The sequence below is a fragment of the Phoca vitulina genome, unplaced genomic scaffold (assembly GCF_004348235.1).
Source record: "Phoca vitulina isolate PV1807 unplaced genomic scaffold, GSC_HSeal_1.0 scaffold68, whole genome shotgun sequence".
In the NCBI taxonomy this organism is placed as follows: Eukaryota; Metazoa; Chordata; class Mammalia; order Carnivora; family Phocidae; genus Phoca; species Phoca vitulina.
This window is the reverse complement of record NW_022589771.1, coordinates 942,352-965,390: the sequence shown is the minus strand read 5'-3', so window position 1 is coordinate 965,390 and position 23,039 is coordinate 942,352. Positions and strand designations below refer to the sequence as shown.

General features: G+C 37.7%; 1 protein-coding gene across 11 annotated transcripts in view; it reads right to left on the bottom strand.

Moving 5' to 3' along the window:
- TTC3 (tetratricopeptide repeat domain 3) overlaps positions 1-23,039 on the bottom strand; it is a 118,357-nt gene that overhangs the window by 66,643 nt on the left and 28,675 nt on the right. For 8 of the 11 annotated variants that reach the window (XM_032392649.1, XM_032392651.1, XM_032392653.1 and 5 more), the window contains 7 exons: positions 18,746-18,800; positions 10,222-10,384; positions 9,232-9,277; positions 8,293-8,413; positions 7,099-7,162; positions 4,445-4,505; positions 1,340-1,424 (listed from right to left, as the gene is read on the bottom strand). In XM_032392649.1, coding sequence (XP_032248540.1) covers positions 1,340-1,424; positions 4,445-4,505; positions 7,099-7,162; positions 8,293-8,413; positions 9,232-9,277; positions 10,222-10,384; positions 18,746-18,800 — 595 coding nt within the window. The remainder of the gene's footprint in view (positions 1-1,339; positions 1,425-4,444; positions 4,506-7,098; positions 7,163-8,292; positions 8,414-9,231; positions 9,278-10,221; positions 10,385-18,745; positions 18,801-23,039) is intronic. The other 3 variants (XM_032392658.1, XM_032392660.1, XM_032392659.1) reach the window with 1 other exon arrangement.

Below are 23,039 nucleotides of genomic sequence, written 5' to 3'. Positions count from 1 at the left end.
ACTTTTTTTTTTTTTTTTTTTTTTTTTTTAAGATTTTATTTATTTGATAGAGAGAGAGACAGCCAGAGAGGGAACACAAGCAGGGGGAGCTGGAGAGGGAGAAGCAGGCTTCCCGCTGAGCAGGGAGCCCGAAATGGGGCTCAAGCCCAGGACCCTGGTGGCATGACCTGAGCTGAAGGCAGACGCTTAATGACTGAGCCACCCAGGTGCCCCAAAGTTTGAACTTCTTAATCCCCTTCATGTATTTCACCCATTCCCCCTTCATCCTCTCCCTCTCCCTCCACACTGGCAACCACCAGTGTGTTCTCTGTATTTATGAGACTTTTTGTGCTTGTTCATTTGTTTTGTTTTTCAGATTCCAAATATAAGTGAAATCACATGGTATTTGTCTTTCTCTAACTTATTTCACTTAGTGAAATACTCCCTAGGTCCATCCATGTTGTCAAGAATGGCAATATTTTATTCTTTTTTATGGCTGAGTAATACTCTATTGCATATATGTGTGTGTGTGTGTGTACGTACATCTTCTTTAACCCAGAATAGTATATTTCTTACCAAAGATGAACAATATGGATATATCCTAATCACCCAAAGTCTATAGTTTAACATAGGGTATACTCTTGGTGCCATATATTCTACGGGTCTGGATAAATGTATAAGAACATATATCTACCATTAATATTTTACAAAGAATTTTCACTGCCCTAAAAATCCTCTGTGCTCTGCCTATTCATTTTTTCCCCCTTAATGTATACTTTTTAATTAACTTCCTAAATACCACAGAAAGAATTTTATATACAAAGTTATCTGATTACTGTTAAATCATTCAAAGAATAGAAAGTTTGCTCTTTAACAGCTTTAAGGTAGGTGTAATAAAACTGCACGTGCTTGAACCTTTTAAAATAATTTAAATCTTCTTACAATACTTATCTATTTTTTTAAATTTTTAAGTAACCTGTACACCCAACATGAGTCTCGAACTCATAACCCAGAGATCAAGAGTCGCAAGTTCTACCAAGTGAGCCAGCCAAGTGCCCCTTAAAGTATTTATCTTAAAAGTTAAAACTCTGGAAAGCAAAGAATCCCAAATCTTTAAATCTTTGGGAAGCAAACAATTCTGCAGTATCAAGCATTAGTTAAATTTCTGTTTAAAGTGATTCTCAAGTTAATATCTAAATTAGTGATAGTTTGGTTTCTTAGCAGTCATATATAAAATCATGTGTCCATAACTTAAATTATAAAAAATAAATCTTAGAGATGTACATGATTAGACTTATATGAAAAATGTTTTGTCCAAAGACTTTGCTTTTTTTCATTAGAAATAAGCCTTTTCCTTTACCTGGTGTGCAGCTCTGGAAGATTTAGAAAACTGTTTTTCCAAGATGTTCTTCAAATCTACTGGTAAACTCCCTTGTGAACTAGAACTAATAGAGAAAAGTGTTGAGTTATTTTAAAATAAAATAGTCTTGCTTATATAAAGAATATATTTACTGAAGGCCATTTTTTAAAAACGGAAGTAGAGTTGACATACAAACATTAGTTTTAGGCATACAGCACAGTTATTCCACAACACTACACATTACACAAAGCTCATCATAGTAAGTGTAGTCACCACCTGTCACCAATCAACATTACAGTGTTACTGACTATATTCCCTATGCTGTACTTTTCATCTCCATGTGAAGGTCATTTTAAACATTGAATAAATGGAGTCACAAGTTCCTACATTGAAATATTACCAAGAAGCTGATTCTCCCCAAATTAATCTCTAAATACAATGAAATCTCAATAAAATCCCTATAAAATTAGAGATGGAGGGGGACCAGATGAATTGATTATAAAGATGGTATGGAAGAACAACTTGAAGAAAAAAAAAGAAACTGGGGGGATTTGCACTGATCATCAAAAGTTATTATAAATGTAGTCATAACAACATAGCCTTGAAACAAGAAATGTGCCCAATAAACATTGCAAAGATGCTCCATCTCATATGAAAATCTAATAATAAGAGATAACTGTTTCAGAAAGTCTGACTCCCAGTGCTGGTGAGGGTAAGGAAGATTCAGGTACCCTAGGTGGTATTTTCTGACACCAAATAGTTGTCATTTTCCACATCAATTCTCCAACACCAAGTGTCCAACAACTCAATTCCATTTTGACACCAACTCTGGAGTTAACACAGACCCCACAGGTTAAAGGCTCAGTCCCACAAGACTGACCCCACTTCAGACATAATGCCCTTACTGCTACTGTCAGCCACAATGAGGTGCTTAGGCCCACACTACTGCCTGATGGACTACAAACTCAGAGGTTCCTGTGACCCTCCCTCAGGCTCAACAACTCCCTAGAATGACTCACCGAACTCAGGAAAGTGCTCTACTTATCATTACTAGACTATAAAGGATATAATTCATAAGAGCCCAATGGAAGAGATGCACAGGAAGGTACAGAGGAGGGGAATGCTGCAAAGCTTTCATGCTACCCCAGATCGCACTACCTTCCCAGCATCTCCACGTATTTAGCAACCCAGAAGCTCCCCTGCCCCAGCAGTTTAGAGGTTTCTTCTATCAAGGTTTCATTACATAAGCATGAATAATCATTACTAGTCATTGGTGACTGAACTCAATTTCCAGCCCCCTTCCCCTTCTTGGAGATCAGGGGGTGGGGCTGAGAGTTCCAACCCTCCAATCACATGTTTGGTCTTTCTGGTGGCCAACCACCCCAATCCTGAAGGTGGGGGACCAGGCTTGAGTCATCTCATTAGTATAGGTAAGGCAGAAAGAAGCTCATTATGAAGAACAAAAGATACTCTTATCACTCTGAAAGTTCCAAGGGTTTTAAGTGCTCTATGCCAAGAACTGAGGACAAAGACCAAATATATATATATATAATATATAAACATATAAATATATATTATTTTATAATTATATATAAATACATAAAATATATAATAATTTATATAAATATGTAAATATATAATATATATATTTTTTATTATACCACACTCTCCCACAGCTCAGTAAGAGTGTGAACAGTGCTCATTTTCTGGGAGGACAATGTGACAGTATCTAGCAAAGTTAAAATTACACATCCTCTTTGACAGAGCAATTCCATTCTAGAAATTTCTTCTTCAAATATACATCTATACTATGAAATATCCTGTAGCCATGAAAATGAAGGATGTCGATCTCCATGATCTGATATGTGAAAATATGCAGATACAGATAGATAAAAGATAAAGATAAAAGCAAGCTATAGGCCAGAATGGTCCTAACAACAATGAAAATGATAGTAGTAACAACAATGATAGTTCAAGTGTACTGAGCATTTACCACGTTCCAGGGCTCTGTTTCATGTAGTTATCCCACTTAATCATTAAATAACCTCATGAAGTAGACATAATCAAATAAGAAGACCTCAATTTGAAAACAAAAACAAAACATCGGAACATAAACTTTTCTTTAGCAGAACAGTTTAAAATTATAACTATGCATTCAAAGAATGACCCTGGCATGTTTTTGGTTTCTTTTGAGGGTTAACAGGGGGAGGGGAAGACTCAGGATTTTTCTATGGAATAAGAGAACAACATAGTATCTAAGCCCTTGCTTTAAATTTAATTTTTTGTAGCAGCACCAAAAAATAGTCATTTTTTAAGATGGGGCTTTACTAATATCTCTTAGTGCTTTGATATTAAAATCCTTCTCCTTGAAGCACCTGTCCAGGAATCAGCCTTACGTGAATAAAAGAGAGCTGACAGCTGGTCTAACTGTGGCAGAAATGGTTTTGCAGGGTCTCCAGCATCACCTTCACTGACCTCATGAACTTCTATATTCATTGTAAGATTTACAATTTCACTTTGCAATCAGTATATATCTCTGTAGGCAATGGAGAGGTTAATTATAAAGACAGGTGGCACGAGGTCTACTGTTAATTTTGGTGTGGGGGGGGTGTTTGACAGAACTAACTTTATAAGCGGTTGCTTCATTAATGAACACTTTCCTTTAATGAGAACTACTCAGAAGGGCCCCTAAATACACACATACTCATGCCTGCTTCCAGGTGGCCAAGAACTTGTTAACACAGAGTTCCTAAAGGAAGCCACCAAAGAAGCAATTGTGTGAAAGGTGAAATAAGGTGAGCAGGGAGAAGACGTAATTCTCACTTTATACTTCTCTGAATATTTTTTCTTTGTATGAGCATGTACTTTGGGATTTTTAAGAATTAACACTGATACATCTCATATTCCATGCTTTCCAGACATCTATTAACACCCAGGATTAATAATCCTTTAGCTAAAAATGATACTCTCCTAAAGATATGCCTTTGATATTTGAAAGGGATTTTAGTACTCATCATAACTACTACTTGAGACTTTTCCCCCCTTTTACTTTTTTCTTAAGAGGAGGCTATAAGGGGGGGGAAACCATACAGATAAAAAACATACCTGAACTTCTCCAATTCATTGTTTCGAGATTTTTGTTTTCCTTTATATTTTGGAGGCTGACCTGTGAATACAAAGTATTTGTTCCTGAAATCTGTTCATAAAAATCAACAAGCCTGAAAGCAAATCAATTAAAATACGTAAATTGGAATAAGCAGCAAAGGAAGCAATATTTTATGTGAGTGTAAGTACAAACATGAAAAAACAGCTACAACGATGTCTGTCTATGTATGCTATAAAAGTATTGTGAACATTAATTACAATGATATTATTTAGGCCTAAAGTAGATACAGAGAGATATAGGCCATAGTTCCCGTTCTTAGGTTGTTTATAATCAGATGGGAAGAAAAGACAGTCACCAGTAATTACACAACAACCATCTTTAAGAAGAAGAGAAGACAGCATGTTGCTACTGACATATAAATTCCATATTAACTGCTCTTATAACTCAGAGGTGGAAATCACTTAAGGTCGAGTGGCCAGGAAAAGCCTTAGTGGGGGTGCAGCATTTGTATTTAGTTTTAAGAAAAAAGTAGGATTTGGGGCACCTGGGAGGCTCAGTCAGTTAAGCATCAGACTTGGGCTCAGGTCATGATTTCAGGGTTCTGGGATAGAGCCCCACAGTGGGCTTTGTGCTCAGTGAGGAGTCTGCTTGTCCCTTTCCCTCTGCCCCTTCCCCCACTCATACTCGCTCTCTCTCAAATAAATAAATAAAAATCTTAAGAGAAAAACAAAGAAACAAACAGACAAACAAGTAGGATTTGGATAGAATGGGCCAAACCCAAGAATGACATTCACTTTAAGAAACACTAAGTAAACCTGTGTGATCTGGTGAGTTGGGTAAGAAGAGAAGGTTAGAAAGGGGCAGCGAAGGCCAGCTGGAGTGAGTGCTCATGGGTCCTTTGCTTCCGACACTCCAGCTCTGTGAGCCCAGCCTTTGTCCCACTGGCAAGAGCAGGGACTACTGCGTACTTTGGAGTGGGAGGGCCATGCACAAAGTTATGTAGAAAAAAGCACAGCAACAGGGACAGGGTCTTTTTGATGGAAGCTTTGGGAAGAGACAGCAGAGGCAAGTCAGAACCTCTGTATTAAGGAGGGGATCAGAGCCAAGCTGGTTTGGATGGCCTCAGAAAACCAAAGAGGCTTCCAGAAAGGCAGAAGAGTTCTAATTTGATTCCTGCTGTCTGATTTCAGGCAAAACTACACAGCCCTAACCCTGGGACCTCAATTTCTTTGACTGAATACAGATGCTAAAGTGTGGATGGTATTTAAAGTATTTACTTAAATGTGCTATCTGATAATAACAGCCTAAGAAATATCAATAAATTAAAAGGTTTTTTCCAAAAGAAAAGTTTTATCTTCAGAGATTTTTCATGTGCTATTAGACTTATTACATCAAGTAAGACAATCACCTGAGTCTCCCTCTTCATAATTTTCCAATGTGCTAACCAAATGGGAATGGCCAGTAGTAAATAGCTGGATTTGTGGCACTGAAGCCTAAGAAAAGACAGAACTGCAGGAAGCAAAAGACAGAAATGGCTGCCAGAAGCAGAAACACTGAAAAGAAAACAAACAAGCCAGGGGCGCCTGGGTGGCTCAGTCATTAAGCATCTGCCTTCGGCTCAGGTCATGATCCCAGGGTCCTGGGATTGAGCCCCGCATCAGGCTCCCTGCTCCGCGGGAAGCCTGCTTCTCCCTCTCCCACTCTGCCTGCTTGTGTTCCCTCTCTCGCTATGTCTCTCTCTGTCAAATAATTTAAAAAAAATCTTTAAAAAAAAAGAAAACAAACAAGCCAACAAACAAGAAAAAGGAAAAGAGATCACTAACAAGATCATGAATCAGGTCAGCAATCTCACCCCAATAACCTCTAAAACCTTCAAACAAAAAATTTGTATCCAACAGCAACCTTGAGTCATCAAGAAAATCTGTATTTTTCAAAAGTCTGTTTCAGAAGTCCGGGAAGCATATAATCTACTTTAGAATGATTTTCAACAAAATCTGGTCATGTAAAGGGAGACTGAGAAATAAATGGAACATGAATGTTCGCTTCTCTGGACCCTTCATTTCCAAATGATGCCAAGTAAATGAAGTCCCACTGTATGTCCGTGTATCTACTAGATGCAGAAACAGACGTATGCACTAAGCATGTACTAGTTAAACTAGTATCAGCCTAAAGCATCCATTCTCAACATCACCCCCAACAGGGTGAAAGTTAGTTATTAGGAGATAAAAAAAAAAATCTAACTTTCTAAATATATAAAGCACAGATGTACATACAGGACATCAACAGTTAAACAGTATCTGTAGTAGGAGGGTAAACAGGAAAAAAATACATCTAAAAAGTCTCCTGGGTCAGGGGGCTTTAATGAAATTAAAGTTGAAAAACACTGGCCTCACGGAAATTAGGTAGCAGACCAAAAAGAGTTTCATCCTCCCTTTCTATTCCATTTACTTGAATTTCCAAAATTAAATTTATTTAACATGGAAAGACTGAGCGCTGATTTCAAGTAAGTATTCAATGTTTTCTTAACACAGAAGCATTATAAAGTAAAAGGAGAGTAACAGCAAATGTATGCAAGGCTCGTGCAAATGTTGGGGCTGGAGTTTTAGGAATGCTATATTAATTCAGGAAAAACTTATGTAAGGAAAAAACTTACCTGATGGTGGTAGAAATTCAGGATGACAGTCACAATCATCTACCTTCAAAGCTTCATCTACCACCTACCCATGAAAACAAAATTCATGAGATTTTCAAAAAAATAAAGCCATAAAGAATTCAATTAACTAAATAATAAAAAAGAGTAGAACAGAATTTAACCAAGTGCCTAAAATAACCAGCTGGTAATTAGGCCTAAATGAATAAACACACAAAATGATAACTAGTGATAAAAGATTCTAATAAGACAAATTCTCTAATGGTAATTCTACTTCCAACACTTGGCATGATGCCTGACAGGTCTATTGTTCAATAAGTGTACTGAATAAATATTACTGCATCTTTCCTTATGCTCCTCTCCCTAACTGAATACAGCCTCTGAGATTTTCATTAACAATAAAAGGACTACACAGTGAGTTGGAAAAGCTCCCTTAAATGCCTACTAGCCACATACTCCAAAATACCATTTCCTTTTTTCCCTCGCAAATTCTGGAAAGAAATATTAACGTGGACTTGGTGATAACTGCCGAGTTTTTAGTGTACTACTGTTCAGAGGAAAACTCAGGTTCAGGTCATTTGGGATACCCATCACAGAACCAGGCTAAAAGGCCTAGAGGTGCCCTCAGAAACCATGAGGCCTGGGTGCTGGTGAGCACAGCAGGGAGTCAAGGCTAGGGACCACTGCTGCAGAAATGCCTTGGGCAGAGATGGGGAGGGCGTGCCTCCCCCCACACAAGTTGGGTGGGCAGCCTCGTGTGGTGCCAGGCAGCCAAGCTGATTGCAAAAGGGAGGAAAAGAAAAATCCGAAGCACTGTAAGGAGTGGGATGACGTGGTCCCCAGACCCCGCTGTCACTCATTCCCAAGTAGCTGTTTGACTGACAGACACGTAAAGCAGGAAAAGCATACAAAAAGAACTATCCAAGTAGTAAAATGAAATTTAGAAAAAAAAATTTTGAAAACACACCAATGTGATTTCAAAAGAAACTATGTGATATTGAAATATTCTCTTCATGTAGTTGAAGGAGGTAGCTGGAATATTTATTAAAAAGAGAGAATCATTCTTTTCATATCAGAGGCAAAAAGGGATTCATATCACCAAAATATTTAATTTCCATTATCACCGGAATACTACTGTAAAAACATGAGACTATCCATACTTGAAATCATTTAATTTTAGTTTTTAACTGAACCTACCTTTAGATTCTGATTACCACCGTTTGCCATTTCGTGGTTAGTTTTTCTGCAATCTTTTTCGGTTTCCACAAAGTTAAGTGAAGTACTAAATGCAGGTGCTGATAAACTGGGTATATAGGCCCTGAAGGGGAATAAGAGAAAAATAATTTTATTTCTGTTGATTAGCATGCATTTTTAAAAAATTATCCTTCAAATAAATAGGTTCCAGCAAATACCACCTTTTTTCCTTGAAAGCAGGGTAATACTGTTTTAAAAAGGATCTACCTCTGAGCTTGGGCTTTAAACAAATATTGCTTTAAATTTCATAGTAAAAACTCAAAATAGATTAAAAACAGTTCAATGTATTCTGGTTTCTAATATTAAAATAAGTAATTCTCCCTGATTTAAATTTAACAGCTTCAATATCTTAGGCATCTAAAGCATGTGGGGGAAAAAAATCTATTTTAACTGCCAAGCAATAAATGTAGAACCCTGGCTGCTATTTGTTTTCTTGTGAGCGTATCGAATCTGTCGTCTATTTCTAACAGAAAGTGTCCTAGTCTTTGAAAAGATACTGGGAGGCTGGCGGCAGATGCTTCCAAGACAGAGGCTAAGGGTTAAAGGTACAGACTGCGTCCCTGCTCTCTGCTGCCAGGACCCTCATTGCAAAAACTGCACCCAAGCACAGTGACATCCACTTAACATTTCACCCACCTTTTCCCATAGGCTTAGGCTACTGATCTCCCATAAATACACATACAAATGGTTCAGTAAAACAGTCCACAAAACAAATCTGACAATTCACAGGTCACCTGATCTTAGACACAAACCCCTCTTCCTTCCCTCCCCAACTTTACTGTGGTTGCTATTAGCTACAAAGCATCAGATACAGTGATTCTTAAACTTACAGGGAAAAGCCATCCCAAGTAACAGCTACTGATCTGATTGGCATTAACTCACCTGCTTTCATAGAAGGCTTTAATTGGATTTCTAGTTGGTGTTCGACCTATAAAAATCAATCACACATGCAAGGTAATCAGTGGATTGGCAACACATACTTTGAAGAGATTTTCAAATACCCTTTAAGCTGACAGTAAGAACATCAAATTTACAGAACTGAAAAATAAACCTAAATTATTTTATATTTTCAGATGTTTTGAGTTTTAGGATGGCTTCAGCAAAATGTTACACAGCCTTATTTGACATCCCATTACATGTGATCATTGACTAGATGCAGCAGTATATAAATCTGAAACAGAGATGGTACCTGTCTTCAAGGAGCTCACAATCTTATAATCATGTTATGTTGGATAATAACATCTCAGCTTCCTGAGACACTAAATACCCAAAGAAGAAAAAATAGGAAAGACCTATATGCTGAAAGTATAGAGTAAGGGAATTTCAGACATTGAAGAAAGCAAAATACTTAGGAGAGAAAACAAGAGAATGAAAATCTAGAATTCCTAGCCCACGCAGCTGATTTCTGATATATGTATATGTACCCACATACAGATGTATATATGCAAAAATGTTCAGCATGCTATAGAATGAGCCACACACTTGGTGCAAAAACATCAAACAACTCTACTGAAGGGTCTTTTCTTTAAGAAATAACCATAATGGAGGAAAAAATTTTAAACAATTTTGTTTCCAAAGTCTTCACTTCATCCAAAATCTCAAGGTGGCATATCTTACTACAGAAGAATAAATAATAATTTGTTGTTTCAAATAAAAAATACAAATCATTTATAATTACCTAGTGGAATATAACACTAACGTACTTCTACATAGACAGAAATGGAAAACTTCAGTGACTTGACCAAGATAATGTAACAAAATAAGCACAAATCACCTGAGAGTTGATTTATGGTTCTCCATTAATCCAAGAAACCCACCTTCAAAAGTTTTAAAGGGAATTCGACTGTAACCAAAGAATCTTAGGTGAAATACCTTGCAGGTCTTCTATTTGTTTTTGTAACTTTACATGCTGCTGAATTAGATCCTTGATTCCCTCAGGGTCATTTTTACAGAGTTTTTGAGCTTTTATGTTTGCTTGTAGGGCCCAGTCATATTCCCCCAGCATAGAAAGAGCAGCACAATAACGATAATGACCCTGTTCCAAAAGATAAATTTAATTTTTTTCTCAAAAATATGCTTAAGTTAAAGAAAATAGATAAGGAAAAATATTTTGCTTGAAAACTGATTACTTAAAATGTTAGATTAGGATCCTATCAATGAAAAATTTTTTAAAATGTTAATACCTCTCAGGAAATAAAATTACCTAAATGAGCTAAAGTGAAGTTATGAATGAATAGTATTTATAATAATTTTAACTAGAGATCAGTATTTTTGCTTAAGAGATTTTTGTACCCCGAAGAAAATAATTCAACCTTTATTATATTTTACAAGTAAAGAATGAAATATATTATTTTGTGCCAAATAAAGTAACACAAACCATTCATTATAAATAACTTAATTTTTTTCAAAATATTTTAAGGCAGTAATAATCTCTAAGTCATTACATTCCCTACACTTTGGAAATCAAACAAATTTTAGAGCTGGAAGGAACAATCAGCTTACACAGTCGTTTTCCAACCCCTCTGAAAAGCATGGTCACAGACAGGGGGTGCATCTAGGCTAGATCTTCCATTCGGCTTGCTCTTAATCAGTTTTTAATTATTTTATTTCTAAGTGTAATTCTTGGCTTTAAGAAAAGGTCTGAAAACCACTGATTTACTCAATTCCAATGATCAGGGCTTTTTGTTTTGTTTGCTACAGAACCACAGTCCTGGCTGTCCCCATTTATGCATTTTGGGAAATCTTCTATCTCAAGGATGAACATTTTAATCTAGAAAGCTAATATTACCAAACCTGGGGCTAACCCAATCACCCCCTCTTCTAGCTACTCACAAACTGATCTCCCATTGTAGGCACAGTATCTCCACTTGAGAATTGACTTACCCGTGAGAGAGGCTAGAAATTGGCCTAATGTCACACTTATTTAGAGGCAAACCAAAGAATCCTGACCTTATGACTCCAGGTCCAGAGCTTTTTCCTCCTTACTACAGATTTTACAAAGAACATTCTCATTCTATGAGAAACTACTAAATCAGAAATAAGTGACCTTTTTAAGAAAGATGAGCTTTTCACTAAAAAAAGGCCAGAAACAACCATGGGAACCTTTGTTTATGCAGGTTTGATACATATATAATCCTGCTCTCGTGCACCAACCCAATCTGTGAGTTCTGAAGCATTTTTTTTAGCCAGACTATTTAGACTCAGATCAAAGATCCCAATGCAGACTGCATTTGCTTAAACTTTGCTTTTCCTCAAAAGGCATATGAAGACAGATCTCTCAGATATGCTACAAGACCAACATCCTATCACCCAGGACTATTCCAACTTCAAAATTAAGGTAACTACATAAAAAAAAAAAAAATCACAGCATAAGATATATGATAGATTATAAACCATACCTGCTAAATTTGTAGAAAACACTTTTTCTTTCTCTTCCCCATCCCGCCCCCCAACCTCCCATCTTCCTCATCTTTTGCTGGGTCCTTTTCCCTAAACTCTATAAAACCTAGCATAAAGTCTATCAGTTGAAAAATGAATTTATTCAGATCTCACTGCTGAGGTTATTTGAATGAAGCTTAAATTAAAAGGTATCTCAGAGAGTTTTCTGAACCCAATCACAATACAAAGTTTTGCTTTTCTTTGACATTACCTCATTCTCTATCACATATATAGAAATTCCCTGTTGTTCGTCTGCCTAGCATCCCCTCCTTTTGGTGCCACCATGTGCCTACTCCACATAGCAATGGCAGGACTGGGACTAGTGCTCCATCTCAAAAATGGGGAGAAGCGTATGACCCAGGAGATTGACCAATCAAAATGCACCATTTTCCAGTCATAGGATCAATCCACTGGTGAACACATGGCTCAATCAGGATCAGTTTGAGGCATCCTTAGGTGTACTGTATAGATACTAAAAGAGATTCTCTTGCCACTAGAATTAACAGTTATTAAGGATAACAGTTTGGGGTTCCCACTACATGGTAAAAGTCTTTTTCAAAATGAAGCCAAGAGAGCCCACACTCTCACTACCACTTGGGTCAAGATGGAGTTAACAGGGATTTGGATTTACACTCTTGCCTAAAACAAACAAACAAGGACAAAATATATGAAACAAAGGTTTGCAAGACATTGAGTGACTATCAGGCAACAAAAGAGAGTGACCCTGGAGAAACACAACACAAGCCCTGAATGGAATTTTCAGCTTACTGAATGGAATTCTAAGCCATGGCACAGGGAAAAGGAACACAGGCAGGGATTGCAGTCTCAGTTCTGGAGACAAGACAAGAGACCAGGAGAGCCAAGGCAGCTCAAGTTCACAGGGCAGAGGACCAGAGAGGAGACTGCTCAACAGAGAACTCCAGAGATCCTCACATAGTCCCAAGTTGAGTCTTGAGGTGAGTGCTAATCAGTACATGCATGTGGGACAACTACCCAAAACCCAAACCAGGGAAGAACCACTAGAAAGACTAATAAGGAAACAACAGTCAGCACTCACACAGGGCCAGGAATAATTCCTGTTTCCACCAGCCAGAGTGGAAAACATCATAACTGATGGAGTAACAGGCAGAGTATTCAGAAGCATTTTGCTTCAGCTGTGAATAAAAAGATAGCGTTGACCAAATACCACTATGGTCCCACCTATCAAAGCTTAAAACAAGACTCCAAAGAATTACACTGTTTCCAAGTAACTTTACTGCATACCAAAAGGAAGCTCAAAAATATTTACATACACAAAAATATCAGTAACAGTGTCTTGTATCCAATAAAAAATTACTAGGTATGCAAAGAAGGAAAATATGATCTATAAGGAAGAGAAAAATGAGTCAATTGAAAATGCTCAGAAATGACACATGACAGAATTAGTAGACAAGAATATTAGAAGTTATTATAAACATATTCCATATATTCAAGAAGTTAAAAGAAAGACTGAAGACTGAACATATTAAGATGTGAAATACATAAAGAATATTCAAATTGAAATACTAAAGATGGAAGTTATAGCATTTAAGGTGAAAAAATACATCAGTTGAAAATTGGGGCAGATTAGACATTGCAGAAGAAAAAATCAGTGAACTCAATACAGCAATAGAACCCACCTAAAAAGAAACACAGAATGAAAAGGGAGAAAAGAGACTGAAAATAAAGCTAACAAACAGGGAAGAAAAACTGAGAAATGGGAAGAAAAATGTGTATAGATCTGGATCCAGCCATGCCTGAAGGATTGTAATTCCTAGACTTTTTCAATTACATGAGCCAACTACTTAGGCCAAATCTGAGTTAGGTTTTGTCACTCACAAACAAAAGAGTCCTAATACACCCCTCAATATTAAAAGGTTCTTATGGACATCTGTGAGGCTACTGGTTTGTACGCTATATAACAGTATCAAAAGGCAATGCACAGAGAAATGTCAACAAATGTCTACTGATAATACCATAAAAATTCCCACTCTTTGGGATACAATGACACACCCTCTCTTAAGCCTAAAAGCACGTGTAGGGCAGTTGGCATTGAACCAGTCTTCTCTATCTGGAAAGAAGGGAGAACAATGGCCCACCCTCACAGAAATCTACAGAGAACTTTCTTATGCAGGCTTATATCCTAGAGGCATGACTCAACAGGCTTAGGCTCATAATTAATCTCAAGTAGAAGTACAGAATGCAACTTGCACAGTTCACCTTTGCTTCTGAAGTTTAAGCTACCTTTTAATGAGCACTTCTTTCCAGTAAAATAAAATGAAAAAATAACCTAGATGTAGTTACCACATCTTTTAAATAAGAGGATTTGTGTTTTGCATCTATACAAATATTTCTGCAATCATCACAAAACATCCCTATTTAAATAAAGTGGGGGCGCCTGGGTGGCTCAGTCGTTAAGCATCTGCCTTCGGCTCAGGTCATGGTCCCAGGGTCCTGGGATCGAGCCCCGCATCTGGTTCCCTGCTCAGCGGGAAGCCTGCTTCTCCCTCTCCCACTCTGCCTGCTTGTGTTCCCTCTCTTGCTGTCTCTCTGTCAAATAAATAAATAAAATCTTTAAAAAAAATTAAATAAATAAATAAATAAAGTGAATGAACCCACATAAATATAGTCAACAAATATTTGACGAAGATAACAAAGGTAATACAATGAAGTAAAGACAACCTTTGCAACAATGATGCTGAGGCATCTACATGCAAAAAAAAAATGAATCTAGACCTTATATTCTCCATAAAAATTAACTAAAAATGAATCACAGACCTCAATGTAAAATGCAAAAAATGGTAATGACTTTTTAGATACCATACCAAAGGCATGATCCATGAAAGAAATAACTGATAAGCTGGACTTCAAAATTAAAAACTTCTGCTCTCTGAAAGTTGCTGTCAAGAAAATGAGAAGACAAGCTACAATCAAGGAGAAAATATTTAGCAGACACATCTGATAAAGTCTTAACAGACACCTCATCAAGGAAGGTATACAGTGGCAAATGAGCATATGAAAAGATGCTCCACATCATACGTCATTAGGGAAATGCAAGTTAAAACGAAATACTACTATACACCTATTAGGAAGGCCAAAATTCAGGACACATGCCATTAAAACAACACTACAATGACCACAAGGGACAATACCAAATGCCAAGGAGGATATGGAACAGCAGGAACTCTCACTTGTGGCTGGTGGGAATGCAAAACGGTATAGCCACTTTGGAAAACAGTTTGGCATTTCCTTAAAAAACTACACATATTCTTGTTGCTCAGTCAGTTAAGCACCTGCTTTCAGCTCAGGTCATAATTCCAGGGTCCTGGGATTGAGCTCTGCGCCAAGCTCCCTGCTCAGTGGGGCATCTGCTTCTCCCTCTCCCCCCTGCTCATGCTCTCTCGCTACCTCTATCCTATCTCTGCCTCTCTCTCTCAAATAAATAAAATCTTAAAAAAAAACAAAAAAAAAAACAGAACTAGGGGCACCTGGGTGGGCGTCTGCCTTCAGCTCAGGTCATGATCCCAGGATCCCAGGATTGAGCCCCACATCAGGCTCCCTGCTCGGTGGGGAGTTTGCTTCTCCTTCTCCCTCTGCCCCTCCCCCAGCTCCTCTCTCTCTCTCTCTGTCTCTCTCAAATAAATTAAAAACAAAAACTAAACATATTCTTGTCATATGATCCAGCAATCCTACTCCTTGGTAATTACCCAAAAGAGTTGAAAACACGTCAACACAAAACCCTGTACATAGGTATTCATATCAGCTTTATTCAAAATGGCCAAAAGTTGAAAGCAACGAAAATGTCCTTCAGTAGGGGCTCCTGGGTGGCTCAGTTAAGCATCTGCCTTCAGCTCAGGTCATGATCCAGGGATCTTGGGATCGAGCCCCACGCCAGGCTCCCTGCTCAGCGGGGAGCCTGCTTCTCTCTCTCCCCTCTGCTGGTGCTCTCTCTCGCTATCTTTCTCTCAAATAAATAAATAAAATCTTTAAAAAAAAAAAATCGTCCTTCAGTAGGTGAATGGATAAATCAACTGGCGCATCCAGACAATGTAATATTATTCAGCACGAAAAAGAAATCATCAAGGCATGAAAAGACATGGCGGAAACTTAAACGCGTATTATTAAGTGAAAGAGAAAGCTATCTGAGAAGGCTATATACTGTATGATTCAAACTCTGACATCCTGGAAAAGGTAAAACTGATGGAGATAGTAAAAAGATCAGTGGTTGCCAGGGGTTTGGATAGGCAGATCAGAGGATTTGGGGGAACAGTGAAAATATTCTGTATAAATCATAATGATGGATAAATGTCATTACACATTTGTCCAAACCCACAGAATGCGTAACACTTAGGGAATGAACCCTAAGATAAACTATGGACCTTGGATGATTATAACGTGTCTGTGTAGGTTCATCAATTTTCAAATTATACCACTCAGCTGGGGGATACTGATAACGGGGGAGTCTATGCATGTGTGGGGGTTTATGGGAGATTACCTTCCTCTTAATTTTGCTGTGAACCTAAATCTGCTCTAAAAAAATTGTTTTTTAGAAAGTGAAAATTTTCTGTTCAATAAATCAAGCCAGGAATAAACATTCTACACGAAGTCCTCAATGCAATTCAGAATATTTTAGTATTCTTTTTTTTCTAAATTGATAATAGAAAATTCAAAGGTAACTCTAGAAAACTAACTTCAGGGTCTGGGTTTCAGTATTAAGAATTCTATCATCCACAGAATAAGTATTTATGGAGCAAATGACAAATGCTAGGTTCAGTGATCAACAAAGATTCTGTATCAAGCACAACAAACTGATCACTCTCAAACAGAAGCACATCCAATGCTGGATTCTAAATCCAGTTTTGTCTTTTACTTGCAAAAGTCACTTTACTTTTCTGGGACTCAATCTCTTCATCTGTAAAATAAGGCATTTAAAAACGGACTCCAAAATCTGGATGCAGGAGTCCACCTGGGGAATTTCACAATCCCCAGTCTCCTCAGCCACATGAATCATAATTTGGGGGGGCTCTAAAATTCTATGAGTAATACTCACTTTGATTTAAAAACAAATTACATAAAGCCAGGAATGAAGTCTGAAACATGTATCTTTCTATGTCTTATTTGAAGCTCTACTTTAAAAAAAAGTCAGGTATTTTTGTGATTTAGGAAAATACAGTGATTAATATCACAAACACCCAGAATTAATTGCTAACATTTTGCTGTATTTGTTTTAGATTCTTTTTTACTAGAAGAAATAAAACCATACAAATATGGCTGAAATCTTCTTTGTACCCTCTCTAATCTTTCCTTCTCTAACTGCCCAGAAACAAACATTATCATGAGTTTGATAGGTATCTTTCTGGCCTATAATATGCTTTTACTGCTTTTTTTCATTCAACACTATTTTTTAAATCTATAAATGCTGATAAACCAGTTAACTTATTCCAACTGCAATCTAGTATTCGGTTCGCTCATTCACTAAGTCAACAAATATTTACTAGTAAGTTCTTGTTATGTGCCAAGCAGCTCGTCAGGCAGTCCAGATTCAACAGTGAACCAACCAACCAAAAAGATCTGTCCTCACGGATCTCACATTGTATGGGAGGACACACCATAATAATACATACAGTATGTTCAATAATGTTAAATGCCAAGAGGAAAAAAGTGAGCAAGGAAAGAGGGTAGCAAATGTCTAGACAGGGGTAACCTCAGCATTTTAGTAATGTGGCGAAGAAGTTTTCACTGAGAAGACTTTCAGTAAAACATGAAAGGAAGTAAGGGAGCTAGCTCAGGCTCTGGGAAAAGGCATTCTAATTCTAGGCAGAGAGAAGAACAAGTACAAACTGGGAGTGGGCCTGGCATATATAAGGAACAGCTGAGGAGGCCAACAGGTCAACACAGAGTGAACAAGGGAGAGAACGGTACGGATATGTAGGTATCTGCAGTTCTATGCTGTTAAAACAGCATTGCAATGGCCACTTTGCATATCTCACCATGGATACATATTACAAGAATGTTTGTGGGGTACACACACTTAGAATCAAATAATTACGGCATATACACATCATAGCGCTCTCCAGGTTGGTTGCAACCAATTCTCACCCACTGGTTTATGGAAGGTTCCTGTTAGTACACACATTCACCAATACCTGAGACTACTGGTCTCTAATTTTTGCCAATCTAAAGGACCTAAACAATATCACATTGCTTTACTTACTTATGTACGTGTAGGTCTGTTTGGAAGCTCTCTATTCTGCTCTCTTGGTTTTGTTTTTCTATGTATAATTTTAAGTGCTAGGAAATAGAACATAGTTTATTTCTACTGCCCATTCAGATTTCTCTTCTATGAAATGCTTGTTTATTCACTTGCCCATTTTCTACTGGGTTTATTTATTATAGCTCTTTGCATATTCTGGATATAAATCCTATCAGTTATATATGTTATCTATATGACAAATTATCTCCTCCCAGATTATGATTTCATTCATGGTGTTTTTGACATACAGAAGTTTTTCAGTTGGATATAGTCAAATTTATGCACCCCCCCCACACTTATTTGTGCACTATATGTTATTTAACAAATCCTTTCGCACCTCAAGGTTGTAGAGACAGTCTCCTATAATTCTCCTAAGTTTTAAGTTTCACTTTTCATAGTAAGGTCTTTAACCCATCCAAAATATGCAGATGCTGACATCTCAGTCACTAAGGTACCCTCCAGCTCCTCAACAATTCTACGTGCTACTTGTCCTGCTCAGAAACCATGGCCTCTCACTGCTGTGTTAAGTCTCCTTTCTGATTATGGAACTGAAGATTCCCCTCTCACATTCTTGAGCTTGGCATAATTTTATCCAGCATTTTTACATATAAATTTACATCCTGTACACAGATTTTTCACAAAGTTATATGGCATTACCTGCCCAATGTAAAGATAAAAGCAACCTACCTTTGTCCAATTGCTCTTCAGGATAATGGCTCTCTTTCCATCACCAAGTGCATTTCTAAAAAGAAAAACAAGAAATATTCATTTTTATTTTTTTCATAAAGGCATTATAAATTGTGTATCTATTTGTACTTCTTGAATTTTCCAGAAATAACCTAGTTAAAAATAACTTTTTAATTTTTAAAAATCCATATATGTCCATTATAGGAAATTTGGAAAATACAGAAAAGTAAAACAAAAGGAAAAAGTCACCCAGAGTTACAATCACAACTACCCAGGAATAACTACTTTTCATATTTCTGGAGTATTTCCTCCACATATCTTATCTACGTCTCACTTGTTATTACCTACATAGTTTTTCTGCACTATTTTTGCACGTCAGCAAGACTTCTGATCTCCAAAAAGATAACTCCCAGATCCTGCACACATCAGCTAAACTGCAGTGGACAGAGCATAAAAGTTGAGACACAGATGGGAGTTAAGTTCAATACAATCACTAACTCTCCTCGGGACTGTTTAGGAAGTTATTAACCTCTCAGGCCGGCTTTCCCATATGTAAAATGAGGATGATAATTCTAATTAGTTTAAGCCAGCCATGGCAATATCACTTTCCTTTCTACTGACTGGTTTGGGGGTAGTCATATGACCCAGTGCTGGCCAATGAGAGCTAAGAGGACTCATCACTCTTAAAAAAAGATTACAAGGAAGAACAAAACTAGGTAACTTACACTACCAGACAGCAGTACCTACTAAAAGACTATATATAGTTTAAAAAAAAAGAAAAAAGTCTATCCAAAGATAGATGACCTGACCAACAGATTTGGATAAACAAATCAGAAACAGATGCTTACATACAGTCACCTGATCTATATGACAAAATGCAGTGCATGGAGAAAACATATTCTCAAGAAAGAGTGATGAGTCAGTTAGACATTCATACCCATCTTGAATCCTACCTCTCACTAAATGCAAAGTTAATCAAGCTTTTAAAAGAAACACAGAACATTCTGGTGATGTTAGAGAAGGCAAAGATTATAAACAGAACCCCAAAAGTGCTTATCATAAAGGAAAAAACTGATAAACTGTACCGTTAAAGTTAGCATCATCCATTTGTAAAAAAAAAAACAAAACACACAAAAGTGAAAAGGCAAGCCACAGAATGTGAGAAGCTATTTGTAATGCATATATTTGACCAATGACTCAAATCCCAAAAAAAAATTTTTTAAACCTAATGAATAGGACATTCAACTCAAAAGAAAAAAAAAAATAGCAAAAGATCCAAACAGGCACTTCACAAAAGAGAATATCCAAGTGGTCAATAAGCATATGAAAAGATGCTCAACTTAAATATCCTTAATCGACTTAAGGAAATCCAAATTAAAATCACAGCACTGTATCACTACATACCCACCAGAATGTCTAAATGAAATGACAAAAAATAAGTGTTAGTGAGGACATGGAACTGAAACTCTCATATGCTGCTGGCAGGAGTGTAAAACAATACAACCATATAGGAAATTATGTATGAAAGCTGAATATAAGCATACCTTCGTCCCAGCAACTCCACTCCTTAATTAGATTCTCAAAAGAAATGAATACATATGTTCACAATGATACTATCTGTAAAAGCCAAATACTAGAAACTACCCAAATGTCCATCAACATTAGAATGGATAAAATGTGGTATATTCATGCAGTAGATGAAAACTGTACAACTCCATGCAACAATATGGATCTTGAAAACAATGCTGAATGCTAAACATAAAAGAGCACATACCATGACTGTTTACATTGCACAAAAACAGGCAAAACTAATCCATTGCGTTGGAAAATGGGATAATAGTTAACCTGGGGAAGAAGGTGGGTAGACTAGGAGGAGGAACAAGGGGGACCTTCAGGGGTACTGGGGTTGTGATCTGGGTACCAATAACATGTGTAAGGTTTCTGAAAATTCAACCTATAAACTTATGAATTGTACACTTTGCAGTATGTGTATTTTTTTTGAAGATTACAAGAGTCATTCTTTTGCTGGAGACTGTAGTGTCCAGTTTAATATCTGAATTACAGTAGCCAGAGGAGGCAGCCTGAGGTCCAAGTCACACAGAGGCACCAGAAAAATCCTAGGTCTTTGATGACATTGTTGAGGCACTAAATATACAACCCTAGAGCCACCTTCTTCTGGACTTCTTGAATGAGGTTAAGTTTTCTTCACCATTTAAACAGGGTTTTCTGTTATTGGCAACCAAACACATCCTAATATAATGGCACACCTCGTCTCCCCACTGCTTCCCTCCACGAATACTTTTAACAACTGCCTATACTGTTTCCATTTCCTCTCATCTCAACCCACTCCAACCCAGGATCCACAAGCTTCCCATACACAGCTCTCCCTATGGTAACTAAAAGATGTCCATATTGCTCAGTCTAAATTGCATTTGGCTTCTCAGCAGCAACAGGCACTACTGGTCACTCTTTCTCTTCCTTCCATGATGTCACACCTCTAGTTTTCCTCCTACCTCTCTGGGTTAAGTCTTCCACGCAGGTTCATCTTCCCTCAAATGGCCACTATTTGTGTCCCTCAAGGCTCAGTCCTAGTTTTCAGCTTGCTCTACACAGTGGGTCTCAACCTTGGCTACACATGAGTACCATCTGGGGGGCTGCTAGAAGCCTAATGCCCAATTAATTAAATCAAAATCTCTTGAGTTGGGGCTATTTCTTCCAAGGTCAATTCCAGGGTGCAGTAAAAGTTGAGAACCGCCTCCCCAAGCAATCTCATCCACATTTGCAACTTCAAATCATCTAGGTTAACTATCCCAAATATGCGTCTCTTGTTCAAATATCTCCTTGGAGTCCCAGACCCACATAATTCATTGCCAATGTGAAATTCCAACTGGGATCCTTCAAGGACACTTCAACTCAGGATGTCCAGGAGTGAAGTCAAGTTCTACTTCCTACAAATGTATCTTTTCCAGTGATCCCAGTGTTAGGGAGTGAGCCTATAATCCATGAAGTGGCTGAAGGCAGAGAGTTCCTAATTCCAAACACCAAGCAACCTCCGTCCATTTTACCTCCAAAACATCTCAAATCCTTCCACTTCTCCATTTCCACTACCATTACCCTGCTCTAAGCTACCATCCCTCTGGCCTGGAGTACTGCAACAGCCTCCTAACCCAACTCATTCTACATCTCCTCCAAACCCATTCTCCTCACTACAACCAGATTGATCTTTCTAAGGTACTAATCATGCCATCTCACCTCAATTTAAAATCCTTTACTTACTTCTTGATGCTCTTCAAGGCCACAGTTATGTAGCCTACAAGACCCTCCTTTGTCTAGTCCCTGACTACCACTCACTCCCCTCCTTCTCTGTATTCAGGCCACCCAGCACACTATTAATTCCATGAATGCAACATCCTCCCTTCCACTGCTGGCCCACCGTCTAGAATACAGCTGTGTCTGGTTTTGCTCATTTCTGACATAGCTAGAAGCAGAACTCCAATCATACCTACTGAATCAATGTTAAATGTTATTAATTAACATACAATACGATAACCACTACGGTAACTGTAGTTACAATCAATACATTATAAATACCATACATATTAGTGGGTATACACTATATAAATAAAAACACTAACGTATTTTCACATTTACTAGCATATGACCACATCCTCCTACTAAAACAAAGTGGACATAATAAATTACATGGTGTGATTGCTCATCCAACCTAGTGCAGCGGAGGTGTACATACTCTGGAGAGCAGGTATGACTTTAGCAACAGTGATACATCTGCACAATACATCTATGAAAATAGGAAAACTCAAGAGATGCAAATGGTTACTCTTGAAGACTATGTGACAAAATGGTGAGAGTACTGAACAGAGGGCAAGAAAGAATATTCTAGCCTAGATGCTCCAACAGAATACATGTTACTTGGGGAAGTATTATTTCTCTAGCCCTCTTACCTATTTCCTCATATATGATATGGCACATTTTGCCCTAAAATATGTTAGGAGTGAATACATATTTCTCCCTCCTCCAGCTTCCATGTGGATTTGCTAGATTAATCATTTTTGAGCTCTCTCCTTTCCCACCCTTAACTTTTCCCGAGGATGAATAATGGTGGGGAGGGGCACTAATCATTTGTGGTTTAGCCTCTTCTTTTTCTCACTCTTTGGAATCTTACACTGAACACCATCATAATACCAGATTCCCTTTTCCTCCAAGCTTAAAGTTCACAAAGGTCCCTGTTACCAGTTCTTTCTGTGACCACGGGTGAACTAACAAGTCAGCTGGC